The 23,656-nt window shown below is 41.5% G+C and overlaps 2 protein-coding genes across 13 annotated transcripts in view; one reads left to right on the forward strand and one right to left on the reverse strand.

Annotated features, from left to right (window-relative positions):
* LOC126384120 (cytoplasmic dynein 1 intermediate chain 1) overlaps positions 1–4,016 on the forward strand; it is a 69,069-nt gene extending 65,053 nt beyond the window's left edge. For 10 of the 11 annotated variants that reach the window (XM_050035034.1, XM_050035037.1, XM_050035042.1 and 7 more), the window contains one exon: positions 2,635–4,015. In XM_050035034.1, the coding sequence (XP_049890991.1) occupies positions 2,635–2,745 (111 nt within the window). In that variant the 3' untranslated portion in view covers positions 2,746–4,015. Of the gene's footprint in view, positions 1–2,634 lie in introns of all 11 variants that reach the window. The other variant, XM_050035036.1, reaches the window with a different exon arrangement.
* A 78-nt stretch (positions 4,017–4,094) lies between these two features.
* Positions 4,095–23,656, reverse strand: part of LOC126384118 (electrogenic aspartate/glutamate antiporter SLC25A13, mitochondrial) — a 56,911-nt gene continuing 37,349 nt past the window's right edge. The window contains exons 9-15 of one of the 2 annotated variants that reach the window (XM_050035033.1): positions 22,869–22,921; positions 21,318–21,398; positions 16,529–16,669; positions 12,976–13,114; positions 6,500–6,658; positions 6,044–6,134; positions 4,095–5,144 (exon numbers count right to left, since the gene is read on the reverse strand). In XM_050035033.1, the coding sequence (XP_049890990.1) occupies positions 4,949–5,144; positions 6,044–6,134; positions 6,500–6,658; positions 12,976–13,114; positions 16,529–16,669; positions 21,318–21,398; positions 22,869–22,921 (860 nt within the window). In that variant the 3' untranslated portion in view covers positions 4,095–4,948. The remainder of the gene's footprint in view (positions 5,145–6,043; positions 6,135–6,499; positions 6,659–12,975; positions 13,115–16,528; positions 16,670–21,317; positions 21,399–22,868; positions 22,922–23,656) is intronic. The other variant, XM_050035032.1, reaches the window with a different exon arrangement.

Consider the following 23,656-nt stretch of genomic DNA (forward strand, 5'->3'; position numbering starts at 1 on the left):
TATACTATGATTTTTCTATTCAGATTTTTCATGACATACTATACTGTGACTTTTTTTCCGGATTTATTGTGACATACTATACTATACTATGACTTTTTTCCCCTGATTTTTTATGACATACTATACTATGACTTTTTTTCCAGATTTTTTATGACATACTATACTATGATTTTTCTATTCAGATTTTTCATGACATACTATACTGTGACTTTTTTTCCGGATTTATTGTGACATACTATACTATACTATGACTTTTTTCCCCTGATTTTTTATGACATACTATACTATGACTTTTTTTCCAGATTTTTTATGACATACTATACTATGATTTTTCTATTCAGATTTTTCATGACATACTATACTGTGACTTTTTTTCCGGATTTATTGTGACATACTATACTATACTATGACTTTTTTCCCCTGATTTTTTATGACATACTATACTATGACTTTTTTTCCAGATTTTTTATGACATACTATACTATGATTTTTCTATTCAGATTTTTCATGACATACTATACTGTGACTTTTTTTCCGGATTTATTGTGACATACTATACTATACTATGACTTTTTTCCCCTGATTTTTTATGACATACTATACTATGACTTTTTTTCCAGATTTTTTATGACATACTATACTATGATTTTTCTATTCAGATTTTTCATGACATACTATACTGTGACTTTTTTTCCGGATTTATTGTGACATACTATACTATACTATGACTTTTTTCCCCTGATTTTTTATGACATACTATACTATGACTTTTTTTCCAGATTTTTTATGACATACTATACTATGATTTTTCTATTCAGATTTTTCATGACATACTATACTGTGACTTTTTTTCCGGATTTATTGTGACATACTATACTATACTATGACTTTTTTCCCCTGATTTTTTATGACATACTATACTATGACTTTTTTTCCAGATTTTTTATGACATACTATACTATGATTTTTCTATTCAGATTTTTCATGACATACTATACTGTGACTTTTTTTCCGGATTTATTGTGACATACTATACTATACTATGACTTTTTTCCCCTGATTTTTTATGACATACTATACTATGACTTTTTTTCCAGATTTTTTATGACATACTATACTATGATTTTTCTATTCAGATTTTTCATGACATACTATACTGTGACTTTTTTTCCGGATTTATTGTGACATACTATACTATACTATGACTTTTTTCCCCTGATTTTTTATGACATACTATACTATGACTTTTTTTCCAGATTTTTTATGACATACTATACTATGATTTTTCTATTCAGATTTTTCATGACATACTATACTGTGACTTTTTTTCCGGATTTATTGTGACATACTATACTATACTATGACTTTTTTCCCCTGATTTTTTATGACATACTATACTATGACTTTTTTTCCAGATTTTTTATGACATACTATACTATGATTTTTCTATTCAGATTTTTCATGACATACTATACTGTGACTTTTTTTCCGGATTTATTGTGACATACTATACTATACTATGACTTTTTTCCCCTGATTTTTTATGACATACTATACTATGACTTTTTTTCCAGATTTTTTATGACATACTATACTATGATTTTTCTATTCAGATTTTTCATGACATACTATACTGTGACTTTTTTTCCGGATTTATTGTGACATACTATACTATACTATGACTTTTTTCCCCTGATTTTTTATGACATACTATACTATGACTTTTTTTCCAGATTTTTTATGACATACTATACTATGATTTTTCTATTCAGATTTTTCATGACATACTATACTGTGACTTTTTTTCCGGATTTATTGTGACATACTATACTATACTATGACTTTTTTCCCCTGATTTTTTATGACATACTATACTATGACTTTTTTTCCAGATTTTTTATGACATACTATACTATGATTTTTCTATTCAGATTTTTCATGACATACTATACTGTGACTTTTTTTCCGGATTTATTGTGACATACTATACTATACTATGACTTTTTTCCCCTGATTTTTTATGACATACTATACTATGACTTTTTTTCCAGATTTTTTATGACATACTATACTATGATTTTTCTATTCAGATTTTTCATGACATACTATACTGTGACTTTTTTTCCGGATTTATTGTGACATACTATACTATACTATGACTTTTTTCCCCTGATTTTTTATGACATACTATACTATGACTTTTTTTCCAGATTTTTTATGACATACTATACTATGATTTTTCTATTCAGATTTTTCATGACATACTATACTATGACTTTTTTTCCGGATTTATTGTGACATACTATACTATGACTTCTTTTCAGATTTTTTTATGGCATACTATGCTATGACTGGGTTTTTTTTTGGATTTTTTATGACATACTATACTATGACTTTTATGACATTTTCATGGCACATTACAGTGTTAGCTTTTTTGTTTTTGTGTTTTGTATGATATAGTATACTGTGATTTTTTTTTTAATTGCATACTATGACTTTATGACATTTTATGAATTTTTTTGTAATGAAATTTGTATTTAAATTTGTATGGCATACTATTTAATGACACCATGCAGATGTGTCAACCTAGTGTCTAATGTCATGTTACCTGTGTTTATTTGATGTTTCCTACAGCTGTCAGTGGCTCACACTGACGACTGGGCACGCTTCGCTCGTACCCTGATGGAGATCCGTGCTAACCGGGCGGACGGTGAAGAGGAGGGGCCTATGGAGCTGGCTTCATAGAGCAAGACTCCAAACCAAAGCAGAGGGAATCAGAGACCAGAGGGGTGTACTACGAAGCCAGATTAGTGGGTTAGCGAGTTCTGCTTAGCCTAAAGCCAGAGTTTTAAATGTCAGGAAGCTGATTAGATCACCATGGTAACTTATGCTGCACACCTACGCTGAGTTTTGGAATGAAATCTGCTGTAAAAAGCGCCTTTCACTTATCAACTCCTTTGTCACTATTGTTGCAAAGTCATGACGATATCTCTCAGAGCGATATACACTCTCGGCTAAGAGAATATGATATATATGCAAACTTGAGCCATACATTGGTAATGCCAAGGAACAAAGTGTTGTAATCAAAGTAGCCCAAACTATATGCATCACATTGTGTTTTGTTTCTGCCATGGGGACCTACAGTACATGCATTCAGTTGTTGATGCAGAAAATCCAAGCGAGAATACTGTATACAACATATACAAGTTGTTCTTGCTCTCATTGAACTACTGAAGGTATTTGTAGTGTTCTGTGGCCATTTCCTCCTACTAGCTCTAAAAGAAGGCTTCTGTAAAATCACAGGAAACAGACGCTAATGCAAAGATAGCTTGGCTGTCAAACTTGCTTCGTAGTACAACCCTCTGGTGTGCTTTTATCGGTGTCACTGTAGCATGTGCGACTCAAGTCAGTTTTGTTTTGTTCCTTCACCTTTACCTACATGTTCCTGTCTGCTTCAAACAAGACTGCAGTTTTATTGTATTCTTGCATTTACTCTCCTGTAAATGCAAACCGTCTGTTAATGGGTAAACTGTTGACCTCTACTGATTTGTCCGCCCTTATTTATTTTTTAATGATTTGTTGCTTGCAACCTGTGAGCCTACAGTATATACGACGTGGCAGTCTTATAGCCTTATGAAGATATGTGTACTGTGACGATGCTTTGCACTACCGTAAAAATAAAAGCAGGGTCCATAGACTAGTCATGTATTGTTTACAAAATGTCATGTTCACTTTATGTTGTGCTTCTTTTCTCTGTACTACACCTGCATGCGACACATTCCTGAAATATTCCAGACGCATAAACATGGAGTTGTTATGGTGACGTTTCCACACGTGGGGCTTTGTGGCTGCTTTATGTCAGTGTGTCAGAAACTGAATTGAGCGTGGTGTTGGCACTTTGTCTTTTGTTCCAAACGAGAGCGACGACTGTATATTCTTTAATGAACTGTTAATTATCAAGAGGTATATTGTATTGCAGAGTGCTGGCTGTTAAACCTGCTATGTTGAGTATTAAATCATAGCTGATGAACTGCTGTCTTGATTTTTCTTGTAGCGTTCACCTGGGAGTAGAAATGAAAACTCAGACACACATTCAGTTTACTAATATAAGTTTCTTTTTACTCTCGAACACATGTTGCTGCCGTACACACAGTAAGGCACGGTTATTACACACCATATGTAACTCCTACATCCTCTGTGCTGAACAAGTTTTAATACTCAGTCGTGGCACACTACAGTCGGTGCCAGCTGTCCCTCAGATATATTCACACATCTGCATACATTTAGACCTGAAACCAAACATCTCACAGTAAACATTGTGTACATTCAGATTGTTACGCTGCGTCTTTACATTCAAGTTACTTTTTGGTCATATTCTCGTGGATACAATTGAGCAACTCAGGACCAAAATAGCCGTATAGATATGAAAATATGTCTCTGAATTTTTCATATATACAGAAGTGCAACATTTAGGATCAGTCTTTTTTTTTTTTTTGTTTGGCCAGCTATACGATCCCGTGAGGAATGTGCTTTTGGTTATAAAGCAATAAAAGGAAGACACTGGAAAAAGCTGCGATACTATATGTAGTTTTTCATAGTATGTTCCAAAGAAAGCAAGCAGTTAAGGTGTGTTTTAACTTCTGCCAGCCCGTCTGCTGCCTGTGTGCATATACTGAACCAGCTGGACTGTATGAAAAACAAAACCACATTGGAATACAACTCTATACAATGTCAATCAAAAGATAAAACAAATACTGCACGAGTCCTACAAAGAGTTTTCTTTGTGCGCCCGTGTTAATTTCCTCACTAATCCATATGCTTGCATACAGACTACCATTTAAATAAGATTATGAGGAGAAAAAATATAAAGAACTTTAAATAACTTAAAATACTACTAACGTTCAAGCCCTCTCTTTCACTAACCCCCCCCCCCGCTACCAGTGGAGGTTCAGGGGGTGCTTGCATTGGAGGGGGCCGCTGCTGCCGCCGCCGCCACCACCGTGTAGCGTGGGAGATGGAGCCCAAACTTGTTCTCGATGCCAGCGAACGTGGCCACCGCCAACCTGAAGCCTCCGATGTGGTCTGGGTTGGGCGCCGGCAGGCTGATCCGAGACTTGGGGGTGGGCTCTGAGCCAGCAGGCTTTCTGCGGTGTGAAGGGAGCGAGAGAGCGACGGGAGGAGGAAGCCGGAGGCGCAGTAAGAGAGAGGTTGGAATAAAGGAGAGAAAGGGAGAAGAAGGTGAGGAGTGGTAAAGGGGAAAACTGTCGAACAACATAAGTACTGCGTAAGATGTTATTGTAACCGAGTGGGGGAGAAAGAGAGCGTGCACAGGCAGGAGTTTTATTGTTATCATTATTAAATCTTGACCTAATATTATCATATTCAACACTGCTCGCCGCAGAAATAAACATCTTAATAGAAAATCAAAGGAGGAACATTTCTCCCTCAGAGCAGAACAAATCAAATCCCTCGTTGATTTCACTTCGAGCTCTGTGATTGGCTGCCAACGCGGACAGCAAAGGAGCACAGATCAACTCGCCCAAAACCACACCGAATTTTCATTGGATCTGCAGCTGATTTAGTTTCACTGAGTCTTCTGGGAGAGAGGGAGCGTCATGTTAGAGCCACGAGCCGTCCAGTGACATGCATGTGTGACGCAGCTGTCCGTTTAAAGAAGCTCTCTCTTAGTCACTGCGAGAGCTTCCCAAACTCTCTCATGAATTATTCCTGAGACTGACCTATTTTGAGGAGGAAAATGAGCTTGTTTCAATCTCAGAAGTGGGGAAAGTACATGATGTCAGAGTCAGGACTTCAATCTGTCCGCTAATGTGCACAGAAATTATTTTTGGGTCTTGTGGCATGTCTCTCTTTCTCTGGTAGAAGTCGGATATGAATGCAGATAAATCAGGAAAAAGCATATAAAAAGCAAAATCATCGTCAGACGATAGCCGATAAGTTTTGAGATTGCATTTCACACCAGTGTGTCCTGCCTCTTTGCTCTCCACGTGGACTGTTTGAAGGTAAATAAGACAGTGATACTTACTGTCCTCCAAAGTCGATATAGAACCAGCGCTGAAGGAGTTCATAGGTCACCAAGGTCACACCAAACTGAGGCGAGGACCTGAACACACGAGCTGCGAGAAGGTTCAGAAACGTGTTAATTTACATTTAAAATAATTCTAATTACAAATAATGTATTGTGTCCAGTGTATGCAACTGTAAGAAGTCAATGTAAATGTGTGTACTGATATTGAAACACAGTCCTGTAATGCTTTATCTTTGATTGACATTTAATTGTAGCATCTTTTCAAGAGACTATTACCTGTAAATTAAAACCTGGATGGATTTTTTATTTCATCAAAATAACACAAAGAGGTGATGGAAGTACTTTTACAGCCCCTTTCAGTCTCTGCAGTTTAATTCTGAGGCTGCAAACGGCCCAGCAACCTGTTGGCAACATGAATGTAGCCCATTACATGTTGGCCTTGGTGAACATTACCTCCAGCTCCTTTCCAGAAAGCCCTGGGTCCCTCCTCTCTGAGAATCTTCCAGAAACAGTCGGTCAGGCCGCTGTAGGTGGTCTGGCCGGCACGCGCTGCCACCTGCAGCCTGGTCTTGATCACGTCAGCTGGGGTCACCAGAGAGGCCGCTGGCATGCCTGCGGGGAAGAAAGCACAAGCTGTTCAGCCGTGTGACGCGTCTCCTTTTTAAACCGTCGGATGTGTTCGCTTCTAAATGGAGCACAAACTTAAAATCAGCTCCAAACAAATTAGGTGATTTGTCGAGAGCGGCCATCAACGGTCGGACGAAATCTTGCATATCATCGTAACTGCATCTGATCGAGTGGATTCAGCATTCTTTGTTCCCTCTTCTAACACACGTCATCTTGGAGCTTGACCATCTTACATACACCAAACACAAGTAGGGGCCAGTTCCTATCACTTCACCATCAACTAATCCATACCACCAGCGAGGCCATTATTTAATCTCTACCTTTCTTCTTCCTTTCCTCCCTCTCCCACTTTTCATACAGCCGTTTGAACGAGGCCAGACAATGGACGGTAATGAGAGCAATGCACACTGTGCCCCGTGTGCCGGTGAAAGTGACTGGCTGACTGAAGGGAGTGACTGCAGAGCCCCCACTCCAGCCACTTCAGCCATGAATGGGCTCAATCATTGATGGCTCGGTCATTACCATCAACTGCCCTCTTGACGATTTATTCTGACTTCTTGGTTTTTGTAACGGCCAAACGAGCTATTCAGAAAGCCTAATCATCTCAGCATTAGGTAACCGACTGGCACCCGGTGGAGACTGACCACCTGCACTGAGGAGAGGAGAGGAGAGGAGAGGAGAGGAGAGGAGAGGAAAGGAGGAAAGAGGAGAGTAGGCTTCCTGTGGATTTTTTGAGGAGGTGTGGAGAATAGCCGATGGAGACAAAAGAAAGTTTAGGAACAAGGATCTGAGTTAGAGCCAATATAGAAACTATATAACAATAGAAATAAACAAGTGCTGTCCTGAGATGATGTCTATAGCAGGTCTATTCAAATAGAGGCCTGCGGGCCACATGCAGCCCAGAAGCAATCTCTAATAATAATAATAAGCTCCGCCGTAATCGTCTCATATTGTTACTTTTTAAAGTTTTGGTTTCATATATCATCATGAAGCAGCCTCTCTCCTGCGCTCTGCATGTCAGGGCTGACCTCCTCCCCACAGACACACACACTCAAACACAGACACACACACACAGACACAACAGAGTGAAGTGAGACAAGAGCAGAGGGGTCGCGGTGCAGATGAATTACTCTAATTGACGACAACTACACTTACAGTTACACTTTTTATCGTGTATAAAATGTGGGGATGATGATGGCATCCCCACTTTGGCCTGCTGGCCTGGCTCCCCCTTGCCGTAGCATATTCCTGAGCTAGCATTGGATGTGAACCCCAGGCTCCCGCACTAAAGCCAGGAGCCTTAACCACTGAGTTATCCTGCTGCTACACATATACGCTTTTCTCCGGGCGCATTTAACCTTTTTTATTTGGACGCTGGACTTCAAAATTCACCTGCCCTGGATAAGGATCGAACCTCCGACCTCAGAATTCCCAAGCAGCTCTTTAACAGCCTGAGCTATGCCACCTCACACTTCTGTTGTGTTTCACTGAGCCTTTCACTTCTCCTCTGGACAGCGGCCTTTAAAATTCACAGATCCTCGATGAGAATCAAACACTCAACCTAAGGACTTCCAACCAGCCCTCTAACAGCCTGAGCTACCAGGCCAGAGCTTGATCCAGGCCAGATCCTTGATTGTCAGTTACAGCAGCCCAGATTATTATGGTATGGATTTGAATGTAGGAGATTTGTCAGCTTCATTCTGTGAACTCCAGCATAGTATAACAATGTAGACAATATTTCCTCTTTTCAGGTGGCTGAGTGAGACTTAATCATCTTAAACATTTGTTGTGTTACGGTGTCATAATGATGAAGACAGCTGATGAAATATTGGATACAAAACAGGATGTAAGCTCTACAGGGTGATTTTCTTTCTCTATCTCTATCATTCTCAAATGATATTCAGATTTTTAGGCATCCCATTATCTCAAATGTCTTGAAACATAGTGCATATAGCTGCAGTTAATGGGAAAACAAATCTCCCCGGGGAGCACGCCCCCAGACCCCCATAGGTTTGGGCTGAGCCCCGAAAGTTTACAAAATGGAAACGGAAATGGATGTATTTTTCAACCTGGACCCTATTTGCTCATTTTTTCCCAAAAAGTGCTGCAGCCAGCAGCAGTGAAAGAGGCTGCAGTGTAACCACTCGGGGCAATAGCTCACCATCAACGTACCTCCACCAAAAGTGCCATTTTTGCCAATGACAGGTTGTTATTATAATCATCTGACAACATTATGGGAAGGATTCCTACAGAGAAATGAAATGTTTTAATAACAGATCGGATCAAGTGAAATGTAAAGAAGAATGTTTCTTCTCATTGCAGGGTCCTTTCCATAATGTTGTCAGACACATAATAACTATGTGAGCCTGTCAGTGGCAAAAACGACCCTTTTAAAAGGCATAAATTGATGTTGCATATTACTTTGCAGCCTGTTTGACTGCTGTGGCTGCAGCTCTCTCTCAATACTGGACCGGTTTCAAATACTGTTGTTCCCATTAGTCACTTAGACACAAAAACATGGGAGAATGTTTCCTTTTAAAAAGGTGTAAATAGTGACTTGATCAATAAAACAATTACCAAAATAGTTTAATTTTCTGTCAACGTACCAATCAATGAATTGACTAATTGTTTTGACTACACAGCACATGACTAAGACCAAGCAACATGGACATTTCTTACACCCCACAGCGAAAAAGGCCTAAAATTCCCACCAGAACTTTTTCTCACATACAGAGCTAATGCCAGTTAGAGATGGCCAACACTATGTTCTTCACAGACCAGAGTAATGCCTAGCTAAATAATGCTGTGCAAACTGAGCGTGTAATTCAATTTCCTGTGCTGACTGTAAAACACTAATTGCCAGAATGCTGTAACCGCTGATAAATACATGTGAAAGAGGGAAGATAAATGTGTCGAAGTAACGAAAAAAATGAAGAAATCATGAGGCTCGTTTCAGCTCGGAGTCTGTGGGCCGTGGCTGCCAGTCTTGTGGTGAGAAACCAGAGTAAAAATGGAGGAGGGAGGCAGGATTTATGATTTTTCCGTGTTGTGCTGTGCCTCTGCGTCAAAGAGAGAGTGCTGCTGACACATCTCCGAGGATTCAAAACAAATATTAAGTCTTTTATGCAAATGTAAAGCCTTTTAACTTGGCAGGGGAGTGCTGGTCTGTCATTAGTGTTTGCTTTAGGGATAAATCCAATATTTAAACTCTGCTTTGGATCATATTTTCATGCAGACGATAAAGTTGTTAAGTCATCAGTGAATGTTTGTCTTCTTGGCCTCTTTGCTAACTGTTATGACTAACGTACAGACAGGACTGTATGCATTCTTGCAGGGTGAACATGCATAAAGTATGCACACGCATGTTTGTGTGCTTGCCTGCGTGTGTGTGTGTGTGTGCATGTCCAATATATTAGGATTGGAAAGCCTCCCTGTCGGCCTGGTTGGCAGGCATCTGAGGCGCTTCCCTGCTGCAGAGCTCCAAAACCCCAGTCCCCAATCACTGAGCAGCGCTCTAATTAGCAGCTACCGCCATGGAGCCTGCGGTCAGAGGCTGCCTCGCTTCCAAACTCTGAGCTCTGCTACTGTTACTGCAGACCTGTGGAGGTCTGAGGCGAGAGCTGATTTAGACCTGTTCTCACACTTTGTTCAAAACTGGACCCGACCAAAGATTTTCATACACTTCAGCACTCTACACATTGCCTCTGGGACTGAAGCCTTCTGGCTCACTATGAATAGTCAAATATTTTATGAGACAAAATGCAGTTTTTCAAATTACACACACTCTAAAAGGCGAAGTTATAAAAATGCAGCACGTTGAAGATTGTTCCTGGCATCATGGGATCCATTCATACTGACAGTAGTGTCTGGAGATGTATACAGTAATGTAGACTTTTAAGGGACAGTTCACCCAAAAATCAAAAATGCATATTTTTCCTCTTGGTTTGTTTTGGTGTGAGTTACTGAGTGTTGGAGATATCAGCTCTGGAGATGTATGGCCTCTTTCAAATATAATGAAACTAAAAAACAGCCTCTTGTCCAGGAGTTGATACACGCTTCCATCTGTGCGGTGATGCAGTTGGCGGATGTAGCTTGGTGGGAAGAAAATAGTTCCTGCATGAAATTATCCTGAGTAACTGGGTCATGATTTATAGAAAGAGACATTGCTGTTGAGTTTTCCAAATGTTTTTTTTTTTATCGCTTTGAGCACCATTATCTGAGTGCCATAGTTCCATTATACTGGAGAGGAAGCAGACATCTCTATGGCCGATATCGCCAACACTCTGCAACAACCTAGATTGATAAATAGCTCAACAGGTAAGTGGAAAATGTTGTATTTTTGCTGTTAGGGTAAACTGTCCCTTTAACAGACTTAATAACAAAGTTTAAAATTGAAGTCATCTTTTTTGTTAACGGTCTGGTTTTAAGATTTTGGACAAAGTCTCACCAGAGATGCCAGAGAATACAGTGAAAACGTAGGAGACAAATTACAATTTCACTGCTTTCATTTCTTCTTATTCTCGCATACAGACACAGTGGCCCTCATGTATCCATCTAACGTACAAACCAGCGCAGATCCAAGCACAGAAATCATCTAAGGATCACGTGTGATTCATGAAGCATTCTTATCACGCCGATCACAGTGTAAGCAGTTGAAGACATTCATTATTCATTCATTACCCGTAACCGAAGATCTTATTAGGGGTCGCTGGGGGAGCTAGAGCCTATCCCATGTGACACTAAGTAAGAGGCGGGGTTCACCCTGGACAGGTCACCGGACTATCACAGGGCTGACACATAGAGACAGACAACCATTCACGCTTCCTTTTAACACCTGCGGGTAGTTTAGAGTCACCATATCTTTGGACTGCGGGAGGAAACTGGAGTACCTGGCACCCGCCTCTCCCTCTCCTCCTGCAACTCCACCTCCCTCCAAAGGCCTACTCCCCCCTCCTCCATTATGTCCTCATTACGTTTATGATAGATGTAGGCGTTGGCAAGGTAATGTTAGATACACAGAAGAGGACAGCGAGTGTAATGTTACAACCAAGACAGTCAAACGCAACCCCGGAGTTTTAAAACTCAACCGGAGTCAGTGATGACTGATGAGTTTTAGAATAAAGTTACAGTGTTAACGTTAGATAGTAGCGTTAAGGTTACTAGTAAGTGGAAACGCACAAGGAAGATAACGTTAATGTTTCAGAGGCTACGCTACAGTAGGCTAACGTTAGCCATTAGCAACTGGATTCTGTGTTGTCATATATAACGTTATAGCCTACGTTACACTAGAGGCAAACTAAAAATACCTGTCTAGCAGGAACTCGTCCCTTTTTAGCTCAGGATGAAGCTGCATCAGTCTTCGCCATTGCTCGAAAGCAGAGCCGATGTTGACCCAAGAGATGTTACGCGAGCGGTTACGTCAGTCGGAGGCCTCCACATGAGGAAGACAGACAGGACGCTCGGCCAATCATTGCATTCGGTCTGAGATTTCTTAGAACCATATGAGAACGGTATAATTATGAGTTTTTATCTCTGGTGGAATTCACTTACATTTTAGTGTGCCATCAGCTTATTAATAGCATTTTAACCTGAACAAAGTAAAGCATAAAATTTCCAGAAAGGTAAGTGTCGCTTTAAATATCCTGCCCCAATATGTTCTCTTTTAGAGGCCTTGCCCTTGAGTTTACAACATGGAGAGGCGCAATACGGCCAAGAAGAGAAACATCTCTAAACTAGAATGAAAATGCTGACATTCCAGGTCCAATTTAACCAACTGGTTCTCTTTGACAGCCTGAAAAGTGACATCAATGGAAGTCTGTAAAATGCAGTATAGAAATAAACCACTGCTGCGGTCAACAAAGTTGGAGTAGACAATCACACTCCAGCTGATGTTGGAAAATTTATCTTATACATCCCTTACATGCACCAGCCTACACCCTTCATATATTGAATCTATGGTTGCAAACACTCCAATATCCCAATCAGAATATGGTCAAATAACCATTCTCCAACTCAGCCAGATTCACTATGCTGCACCGCAAGTCCACCCTGACTCACACTTGCATACGCCAGATGAGACCTGACGTGAGATTCGATTGTAGCACCTGCTTACGTCCACATTGATAAATGCTAGGGTCAGTATGTTTAGTACTTTGAAGCTTTGAAGTTCAGGATCCCTGACGATAGTTCTTGCAAAACATTTTGTTAATGTGATCTGGAAACTTAAAACTAACTTCTGCCTCTGAACTTGATACAATAGTTCTCTATTTTTCTGTTGAAGTATAAAGGCTGGAGTATTTTACCTGCCAGCGCTCCAGCCAGCAGCATCTTGGCTGGTCCTATCCTTCCGTCCTCGTCAGTGAAGCGAGCCTTGAGGTGGGCGTAGCAGGGGAAGTAGATGGCTGAGAAGGGGATGTCGCGCAGGAAACAGGCTTTGGAGCCCTGGAGAAAGACAGTCAGAGGGAAAAGGAGAAGTTTTAGGTTATAATATTGGGTTGAGAGTTAAACTCTCAGAAATGGAAAACAAAGACAAGCATAAACAGAAAGGAGAGCGGAGAAAGATTGATGATGCTAGGGGGATTCAAACCATGACTTCTGGCTCAGGTCTTTAAAGATGGATTGGTTTTTTTCCTCGCCACAATATGTAACTTCAACTGTCTGTTCACAAACCAGATATTCAGGCATCAACTGATGTTGCAGCCAAGGAAACTACTTCCAAAAGAACTCTGAAGTATCGACCACAACAAATCATGCCTCTCCATGTGCAAACGATCTGTGTCCTCAGCAGCAGGTGAGGGAGGCAGCTCCAAAAGCAAAGCTGACAGGCACCAAAAAAAAAAAAAAAGAGTGGGAAAAGTAGAGAAAGACAGACTGGCTGACGAAGATGACTCCTTGTCTGCCACTGTAAACAACACTATATCATCAAGCCTATTGAGTTTCCTGCTGTATTTCAAGCTTGTTGGCCCGCTGCCACGTGCTTGATACAGAACTACAGTCAACAGAAGGTGTTTAAAGAGCTGGGCAGGGTCTCCCTGTTTTGGACAGGCTTCATTTAACTCCTATGGGATAATCCTTTGGTTCCTACACACACACACACACACACACACACACACACACAAACAGAGAGAGGACTGGCAGGTATCTGGGCTATCTCTTTCCCTCTCTTTCCTCTGGCACTTCTTGTCTGCCTGTCCCTCCTGCTGGCTGGCTGGGGCCCGAGCGGCTGCTGAAAGCTGGGAGATTCTATCGGGGCAGGACAGACAAGCAGCGTCACAGGGACTGGGACTGGAAGCCTTAATATCAGGGTGTTGGGCTGGGTAATGCACTGGCAGTGCGGCGGCTCACGGATACTGTGTGTATTGAGATGAAATTAAAAGATTTAGTTGAGCAAGCGTATACAAAATGCCTCTGATGTACTCCTACACACAAGAAAAACTTAAACACAATAAGTCCTCAAACATGAAACTTCACCCAGGGTGATATTCCTACACTGACAACTTTCCCCCAGTGATGAATGGTGGCGCTAGTGCGTTAGCCACCCTACCAACCGGTAGCTCCACCAGCGGAGGGTGAGCGTCAGGATAATTACCCTGACAAAGGCAGCTCTGTGCCTGGGTGCAGCCCCTCCGGAGCCAGCCCGTCTGGGGCTTGCAGGCTGAAGCTCGTCTCCTCCCCGCCTCCCCTCCACCACCACCACCACCACCACCGCCACCTCTACCGCCAACACCGCTACTGCTTTCTCAATGCACTTTGTCTCCTCTCTATGCGTGGACCAGGAGACAAATACAATGAAGTATGTGCACAAGCATGCACACATTTACACACTGCATCAAACAGCATTCTCGCAGACAGCTAAATGGAGACAGTAGCTATGTGGACACACAAACACACACACACATACTCTTCAACATAGTCATAAATTACAGGAGTGAGTGCACAGCCACACAAACACAGGAACAAGAGGCAGGTAGACAGAAACAAGAGGAGGCTCCACACTCTATTACAGCCTTGTTAAAAGAACCAAAAGGTGCACATGGAAGTTGGCTGAGCTGACAGGTGCAGACAGAAAGAAAACCACACAGACAAACCTGCGAGACTCAGAGTGATACGGTTCAGCGTAGCAAATAATCAGCAGACCATCAAAATTAAAAGTCCTGTCTGAGGGACGACTAGATGTTCTTGAAAAGTAGTTTACTTCTTGGAATTTGACAACACAAGTGCGATCATCTTACTTGCAAATGAACACAACCGCAGGTATGAGATTGACATTTTCTCAGTTGATTGTGTTTACAGTCGAAGCAGAGTGTCCCCCGCCGAGCTCCATTAGGACTTATTTAAGTAATTTAATTAGACATGCTCTGTTTTACCCGGAGGGCTAATGTCCTTGTCGAGCCAGTTAAGCTGCTACTGTTAGCGGTAGCCACTGATTCCTATAGCTGTCCAAAAAAAACACTATGTGACTGTCCACTTCACTTGTGCACACAGGCTGATGTTAGAAGTCGTAAGATTTCTAAGAATAATAATTATAACATAATGAAAATATTCTTTAAACACACCAACGCAACAGTATTTTTTTATATTAGCCTCTTATGACACTATAATTTTTCACGCTTGCTTTACAATCTAATGGGTGCATAATATCATACAACTCTAATATGTTCAAACAGTGCACTGTAATTTTTAGCCCCGTGCCACTGAAAAATACCAATTATGGCAATTAAGGTTAAATACAGCTTTTAGCATAAATTGTGTCTTTTCTTGTTCTCAAACAGAAGACCACATGGAATTGTTGATTTAAATGATGGCTGATGTGGGGTAAAGTATAATTTTACAATAGTTGATAGAAAAATCACATATGATTTAGTCATAACAGTAATGAGAAATAATGGATTGCTGTGAAATGGTGAGGCTGATGAAAACACAATGGAATGGACACTGGACGTCTAATTAACCTAGTCGTAACAAATCCAACTTGATTTCAGTGTTACATTAAATATGGCTTTGGGCTTCCTCTGGGACTGTGCGTCTCATTTAAAGATAAATGTGAGCTTCGTGTTTTAAGTTATGCGTTCTTTACAAGAGTTCTATTATTACAGTAGTCATGTCAAATGTCTTTATACCGATATGATGTGGTGGGCTTATTTTAAACTGCTAAGGGTTCATTTCTTCAGCCTATTGACTGTTTCAAAATGAATTTTCTCACCAACACATCTCCTGGGACAGGAATGAATGACATGCTTACATAATAAGTTGAAAATAAGACAAAATGAAAACATGGGTTTGGGGGCAGAAGGACAGACTGACGTGAGTCCTCAACACATTTCCATTGGGATTCTGGCGCTGATGATGGGTGGAAGTTATCACAGTGATAATTCTACTCTAGAAGGGAATAGAGGAAATGTAAATTTTGTAATTCCACTCTCTGATCCTACTGCGACTTGACCAAAAACCTGGCTGAAAACATCAGATAAGACTGAGAATATTGTGCTTATTTATAGTATGTGATCTGTAGCATCCTGGTTAGCTGCTTACAGGATTATGCTGCTCTTCATTCTGCACATTACCTCGTGCAAACTAGTTGCTTCTGCACATTTAGTCAGACACCTGTACTCGCCTTGGTATCTCTTACTAGAATCATTCAAAATAACCACTGAAACACCTCAGAAGAAGTAAAATGAACTACTGAAACCATAACTTCATTGTATATTCTATACACAAGCTAAAATTCTGTATCCTCTGATAAGCAGATTGCATCAAAATAGACCCAAAGCAAGAGAGAAGAGGAATTTAAAGAATAATCTGTGATTTAGACATGTGCACTATACATGCACCTCTGACCCCCAGGAGGTTTCTCACCTTGTAAAGTCCAAAGAAGCCGAGGTCCCTGATGACGGACAGGGCGCTGACCCTCGGCCCTGTGGTGATCTCTCCTGCCACCTGCAGACGGATCTTTACAATCTCTAGAGGGTTGGTGAAGATCACCTGGGAGCCACCAGCCTGGAGGAACAGAAAGACAAAGGCATACTTCAGTTGCACATAATAACTGGCTTTAATATATTGACTGGTGTAGCAAATAACACCTAATGTCAACAGAGATTTTGTCTATGTTTAATATGAGTTTCTGAGTGTGTTGTCTGAGTTCTAACAAAGTAGTTTATTTCAACATAACACTAAAAACATTTGAAAGGGACTGTGATCCCGAAATCAAAACCATATTTTTTACTCTTACCTGTAGTGCTATTTATCAAGCTATAATGTTTTGGTGTGAGTTGCAGAGTGTTGGAGATATCGTCCGTAGAGATTTCTACCTTCTCTCGAATGTATTGGAACTTAGATGGTACTCGGTGTGTGGTGCTCCAATAGAAATACAGTAATATTGTTATTATATTCAAGACAAGGCAAGCATCGGCAACTCACATCAAAGCAATTTAGATTGAGAAACAGCACTAGAGGTAAGAGGAAAATTATATATTTTTGATTTTGGGTTGAGCTGTTTCTTTGATATAATCAAGACTGAAAATGTAACTATTATCTGGCTTGTACGCAACAGCAGCAAGTGATGCAACTTAACAATAGTGCCTCCTCAGCAACCAGCTGCAAAACAAACATGTAGAGAGGAGGAGAATAGGGGAGAGTACCGGGAAATCCAGCTGATGCAGTCAAGTCTGTCAGCTGTTTGTCTTCATCACACAGACCCTGCGGGGACTCTGACTTCTCTTTTTCCTCTCTAACCTCTCACTTCGCACCATTCTCCAAACCTGTACTTGTGAGGGCAACAATACTGCAGCAAGTTCAGACTGGTTTCTTTGCCTTTCAGGTCAGCAGGGCTTTTAAGTATAAGAGGTAGCTGCTGTGGTAGAGTTGTGGCGAGACAAATGGTTAACTGTGTCTAGTCAGGGAACATGACGGCATTTCCAGCATGCGTCTTGATACTGAGAAATGTTTACTCCATTTGGGCGAAAGTGGGCTTTTTCTGACTTTCTACGCCTTCTATTTTCCTTTAATTGTTTCTCTCTTCCTCTGAATGGCTTTTCCAGCATCCTCTCTCAAGGTTTCTTGCTTTGACCTCTTCTCAAACGATCTCTCTCATCTTCTTTAATATTGTCTCTCTTGCTACGGTTGCCAGTGGTTACTGTAGCTACACGCAGAAGGGTGGCACATCGCAATTAGATAGCAATCGGTTGCCATGGCGCCATTTCTGTCTTAAATAGGCCTGGTCTGTTTGTTGTTGTTTCACTCCTTTTCTCCCCCGCCTTCAGTCGCTTCCTTATGAATGATGGATTGTGCTTGTCGCCTCCTGCCTTACGGGAAGGCATCGAGCTCCAATCTGCAACATGGGCATTCATTTTGCTAAATGTCCCTCAGTTTTAAGTGTTACCATATATTGCCTACAAGAAGAGAGGGAGGAGGGAGAGACAGAGATTATAATAGTCTCATTGAAGGTGTGTGCAGCAGCTTTTTAAATAACACAGAGCATAGTGGGCTACAGCTTGCCTTCCAGACTCAACGAGAGGCTGTGAATAGCAGGAGGCCTGCCGCTCTAAAGCTGCTACATCTCACAGCTAACTCTTTATGACTTGTTTTATGGAAATAACCTAGTTGATTACATGCTGGCTAATAGCATAAGCATCAAGAGGCTATTGGCTCCGGCCCCTAGCAGTGTTGGCTGCTTCAATTGGATTCTAATGAGACTGGAGATGGAGGAGATGGAGATGTTGTTTACTCAAGGAGAGTAAACAACAACATTGTTGAGAGAGATGAGCTGACAATTAGACCTGACAACATGAGATAAAAGGAGTGACAGTGCAGAGCTGTTTGTGCACTTCACCATCCCACGTTCCTACTTAACTGTTGGAAAATAACTCGAAAAACTTTCAGCATCCCGGATGAGAGAGGGAGACGAATAGAAAACGAGAGGATCGGACAAATAAACAGAGTGAGCTAATGAGAGAGAGAGAAAGACGATGAGACAGAAACAAGAGAGAGGAGTAGTCAAAACAAGAGAAGTGAGGGAAGGTCGAGGTTGGGGCGGAGAGGTTGAGGGTTGTGATTATGGAGTGACAGCGTCGGCGGCTCTCTGATGATTCCCAGGTAATTACAAGGCAAGGTGATCCGTAGAAACCTGGGACGTCAGCACCTTATGCACGAATCACAGCTCCTGGCTATGTGTGTGTGTGTGCTGCAGAGAGCATACCAAGAGCTTAGTTAAGTTTGAGGAACACACCCCCCTCAACACAAATACACACACGAGTACATTAGCTGCTTTCCATAAATAACAATTCATTTGTACCTAACACCCTTCATGCTCTACGTGCAGATCTGTGTGTGTTCGATTTTCTGATAATAAGAATAATAATAAGAAACCCATTACAAAGACTCAAACCAACCATGCAAACTGCGATACTTTCACAATGAACAAAGTATTACTGTATTTTGACTCTCAGTCTAACCCCCCTCTCCACCCCCCTCAGCAATGACCCAGTAAGTATTTTGTGTAACTTAAGTCCTAAAATGCAGGCCAGTAACTGCCAGATAAGCATCCAGCCAGCTCAGTCAACGGAGCATGCCATTCTTACCAAATAATCATTAGAAACTGGCAACCGGCGCTGGAGCTTAAATGATGCTGAGCCACGGATTTAGAGAGGGAAAGGGGAGGGAGCAAGAGGAGGAGGTGAGGAGAGGAAATAGGTAGGTAAGAAGAGGACAGGGCAAGAAAAGACGAGAAGGAAAACAGCATGTAAGAGGAGATGAAGAAGTTGGGATAAGTTTATGACATGGAAAGCGAACACATAACATTACAATCCCCTGTTCCCTCCATCTTCCTCTCTCTCTCTGTCTTTTGCTTTATAGACTGTGGACCTGAGGCTGACACTGTGGTCCAAACCAACACTTTCACAGCTACCAAATGATATAAACAGATTTCATGTGCTGTGGCTGGAGCCTCGCTAAAACAGGGTTCAGGAGGGTTCGACGTCTATGCGTGTGTGTGATTGTGTGCGCGAGTGTGTGTGTGTGTGAGATAAAGTGGCAGGCAGAGTGCAGTGCCAGCACTAACACCGGGGCCTCAGCCAGGATGAAAGGAGCTGTCACGACGGCTCACGGAGGAAAAGAGGAAAAATCCATCCATCCACACTCCTCTCCTCTACATTTATCCTCTCCTCTCCCTATGCATCTGTGATGGGTCTGCTTCTGAATCCATACGGGCTGGATAAAAAAAGGCAACCGCTACTTTTCACACCCAGTACGGCGCAGAACATTTCTGCAGCTTATTTGCTTTCCTGTGGTTAGTGCACCTTTTCATTTTTGTCTCCGTCACAAAACATAATCAGTGTAAGAAATGTAAAATTAACAGCAAATGTAGCGTGCTAAAACATTTCTTGAACATATTGCTAGAACTAATAAGGTCAATTGAATGTGCCTGAGTGGAGCTAAACCCATAATGACTTGTGTATCCTGAAATACTTTGCTTTAGTGATCAGCATCAAAAGAGGGGTTGAGTGAAAGACCTTCTTTCATTTGCTCAGGCTAAAGCTGCTGGCCTTGGAGGACTCACAGTGTGTGTGTGTGTGTGTGTGTGTGTGTGTGTGTGTGTGTGTGTGTGTGTGTGTGTGTGTGTGTGTGTGTGTGTGTGTGTGTGTGCATTGGGGGTAGACTGTGACAGCTCAATGATCAAAACCTATGATGGGAGGGGAGCAGGTAACAGACTGGTAGAGGTCTCAGGTAGCAGCTGCTGTCAATCATCTCCTCTCAGTAAGTGTGTGTTGTCTGTGCACCTGTATGCTCTTCTGTTTGTCATGCATGCACACACTCCTACGAGCATGTACAGTATGCACATTTGCCCTTTCATGTGTGATCTCTACACGTTCCATCAACAAACAGAGACTTCTGGCCTCCAAACAGGTCCATGTCTGTCCACTCAACTGTCAGAGGGGCGGCACTCAGAAAACAGGTAAACATAGTTAAGAGATGTATGCTGTCTTAGTACTGTATACGCTGTCTGTGGACTGTGCAGCATCATTTTTCAGCACAGTGCACTTTGAAGAGCCAGGATGATGAAGAGGGGGAGAGAGAGAAACTCCATGTTTGAGCTTTTCTGGAAAAAATAGGTGAACACTGAAAAATGTAATGCTGACTATATTTGTAGCTGTTGCAAACATGCTGAATATCTGTAGCCATATTCATATTGAAAGCGCTCTCATAGAACTCGTAGGAGAGCTTTGGCTTCTCAGAGATTTTGAGTGAGGAACTGAAAGGGACCTTTACCCTGGCAAAGTGGCTACACCGTAGGCAGCACACATCCAAGAGGGAGCTACAAAAATTGTGGATACCAGTGAAAAAAAACGCAAATATAGCGAGGCGACGCCAAGCGGACAAAGCTAGTTCCAAAACGAGAGTGAATCTGAGGTTGGCTTTCATTTTCCCTGGTGTGGTCACATACGGTAACCTGCAATTCCTGCACTCTATACCTTTAATATCTTTTTTACCCATGTCACTTCTAAATTTTATAAATTGATGGGATGAAAGAAAGGCCCCAGAACGTAACACTCAGTAGGTAATCTATCTTAAATCATGTCCAGATTTTTGACACCTTACTTAGTTCTAGTTTATTTACAAAAAGGCTATTAACAGTCGACTTAAGACTTACACATCCACCAGCCAGGATCTCAGCTCCCAGCGGGACTGTGCCATCTCTCTGTCTGGTCTTTCCTCGCACAAAGTCATTCACCTGGAAACATACAGGTTACAATCACACAAAGAGCAAGGATTTTTAAAGTGACAGTAGACAAGATTTCTGCTTCAACTTATTAGATTCTCTAGGTTCCCTATTGGCCTCGCTGTAACTATGCAATGCTCTCTGTCACCGGGTGTCTCCCGGGTAAATGAAGGCTCATTTCACTGCTTGAAGGAAGTGTGTATTTCTACTAGACCAGTTAGTAACAAAATCTGCCTGTTTATTAATACTACTAGGTGTTTTTTTCTTTATCATAGCACTGAGATTAAGGGTTTTTAGTTCTAATTGGGATTCTCACTGTTGTTTCTTGCTTTGGACAATAGCCAGGTTGTGAGCAGTAGCTACGCTTCTAACGTTACCACTAGCTAATGCCACCAACCAGGAAATGCTCCAGGAGCTACAAGGAAGCTAAGACCTGTCAGACACCAACATCTAGATCAGGGGTGTCAAACATACAGCCCGGGGGCCAGAACCGGCCCGCCAAAGGGTCCAATCCAGCCCACTGGATGACCTTGCACACCTAATACTGATGCACTTGGGAAGGCTAAGAGGTGCCAGGTTTCAGGAGCAAGTTAAACACTGAGTAGCTTTCTTCATGAAAAGGCTTTTCCACCCCAACCAGAATACAGTTCTTTCACTTTAGTTTGGTGTGGTGATGTCTGGATTACTACACAGCAGTGAAAATGTGTGGGAAAATGCACATGAAATGAGAGTGAGTAGTCGATTGACTGAATGTGGAAAAACACAAATACTGAAATTACATTTGTCCTCTGGAGACATCACAGGCTGTTTTGTAAATGCATTAGTCTTTTTAAAATGTATTTCTTTGAACAAAAAAAAAAAGGCCCACCTGCGATTAAATCGGACTGTACGTGGCCCATGTATTGAAATGACTTTGACACCCCTGATCTAGATTAATTGTCGCCTTTGAAAAACTAAAAACGAACACATTTTCTTGTAGTGGCCTTCCTAAAATGAGCAGTGGTTGAACATAGTGTTTTTTATCATAATGAAGTAGTAGTTAAGCAGACAAATGGTTGACTATTGTAAGATGCCAGCAGGTTAAGTTGGATAAACTGTAGTTGCTAGGCTCTGAGGAAAACGTCATGTGATCCTGCTGTCTTTGGAACAGCAGCGGCAACAATAAAACCAGTTAGAAATGCTGGGAGGGAATAGATGTCTGTTTCCATATTAAAGCTGGTATGGTGAAACATGATATGAATATCAAGTCAATATACAGTGGACAATGTTTCTGTAGGAAATGTAGAAAATTAACAGACTCAATCAGATTATGTGTGTAGCTATACAGTACGTCATTATTTGCATCTAATTGTGTGTTACACGTGCAGTTTCACGTAATTTCAAATCCATCCGATAGATTGATGCGATGGCAGAGCCTCATGGTTTTGTGTCTGTGTGAATGTGCATCTGTGTGTATATGCGCCTTCTAACGCAGTGACTTACTGTGAGCTTTATGGCTTTCTCGGGCGCCACACCCAGTAGCTGTGGTACAAGACCTATCATTAGAAAACGACGAAATGATTAGAAAAAAAGAGCGCTGTGGTACCCCTACTCACTCACACACATGCGCATACATACATATACATATACCACTTCCACACACTCCACATGATGTGTGGCTTCCCGCTGCATGCGTCCGACCCTGAAAGATCCTCCAGACGCTAATGAAATCTATTGATGTGGAGTGTGGGGACATCAGAGTAGCAACAAGAGAGAGAGGAAGAAGGGGTAAAGAGAGGATGAAGAGAAAGAAACTGCTTCCCAGAATAGGAGAAAAAAGGGCAGAGTATAAAACAAACCAACCAAAAGTTTACGCAGACCTCAATTACAACCCAGAGCAGGATAAAAATAAACAAAATAATCACAACAGAGCACAATAAAACTTGGCCCCCTACCCAGCCGGCAAGAAACACACAGACACACACACACACACACACACACACACACACACACACACACACACACACACACGTTTCCTCAAAGTAACAAACACAGTTAATAATCTACAGTAGTTTGTGTGTAGCAAGGCCACACACACACATAATCATATACTCAATTTGGATCTTGGCAAAAGGACCTGAAGCCTGGAGCTCATTTAAAAGGAGCCCAAAATCATTTTTGAAAGATTGTTTTTCCAAATGCTGACATACTTTCTTCAGCACAGAATATACATGCCCACACATGACAGGACATGGGAATATACACCCAATTTATTGCGGCAAAATCATCCC

This window comes from Epinephelus moara, chromosome 22 (assembly GCF_006386435.1).
Source record: "Epinephelus moara isolate mb chromosome 22, YSFRI_EMoa_1.0, whole genome shotgun sequence".
NCBI classification, from domain to species: Eukaryota; Metazoa; Chordata; class Actinopteri; order Perciformes; family Serranidae; genus Epinephelus; species Epinephelus moara.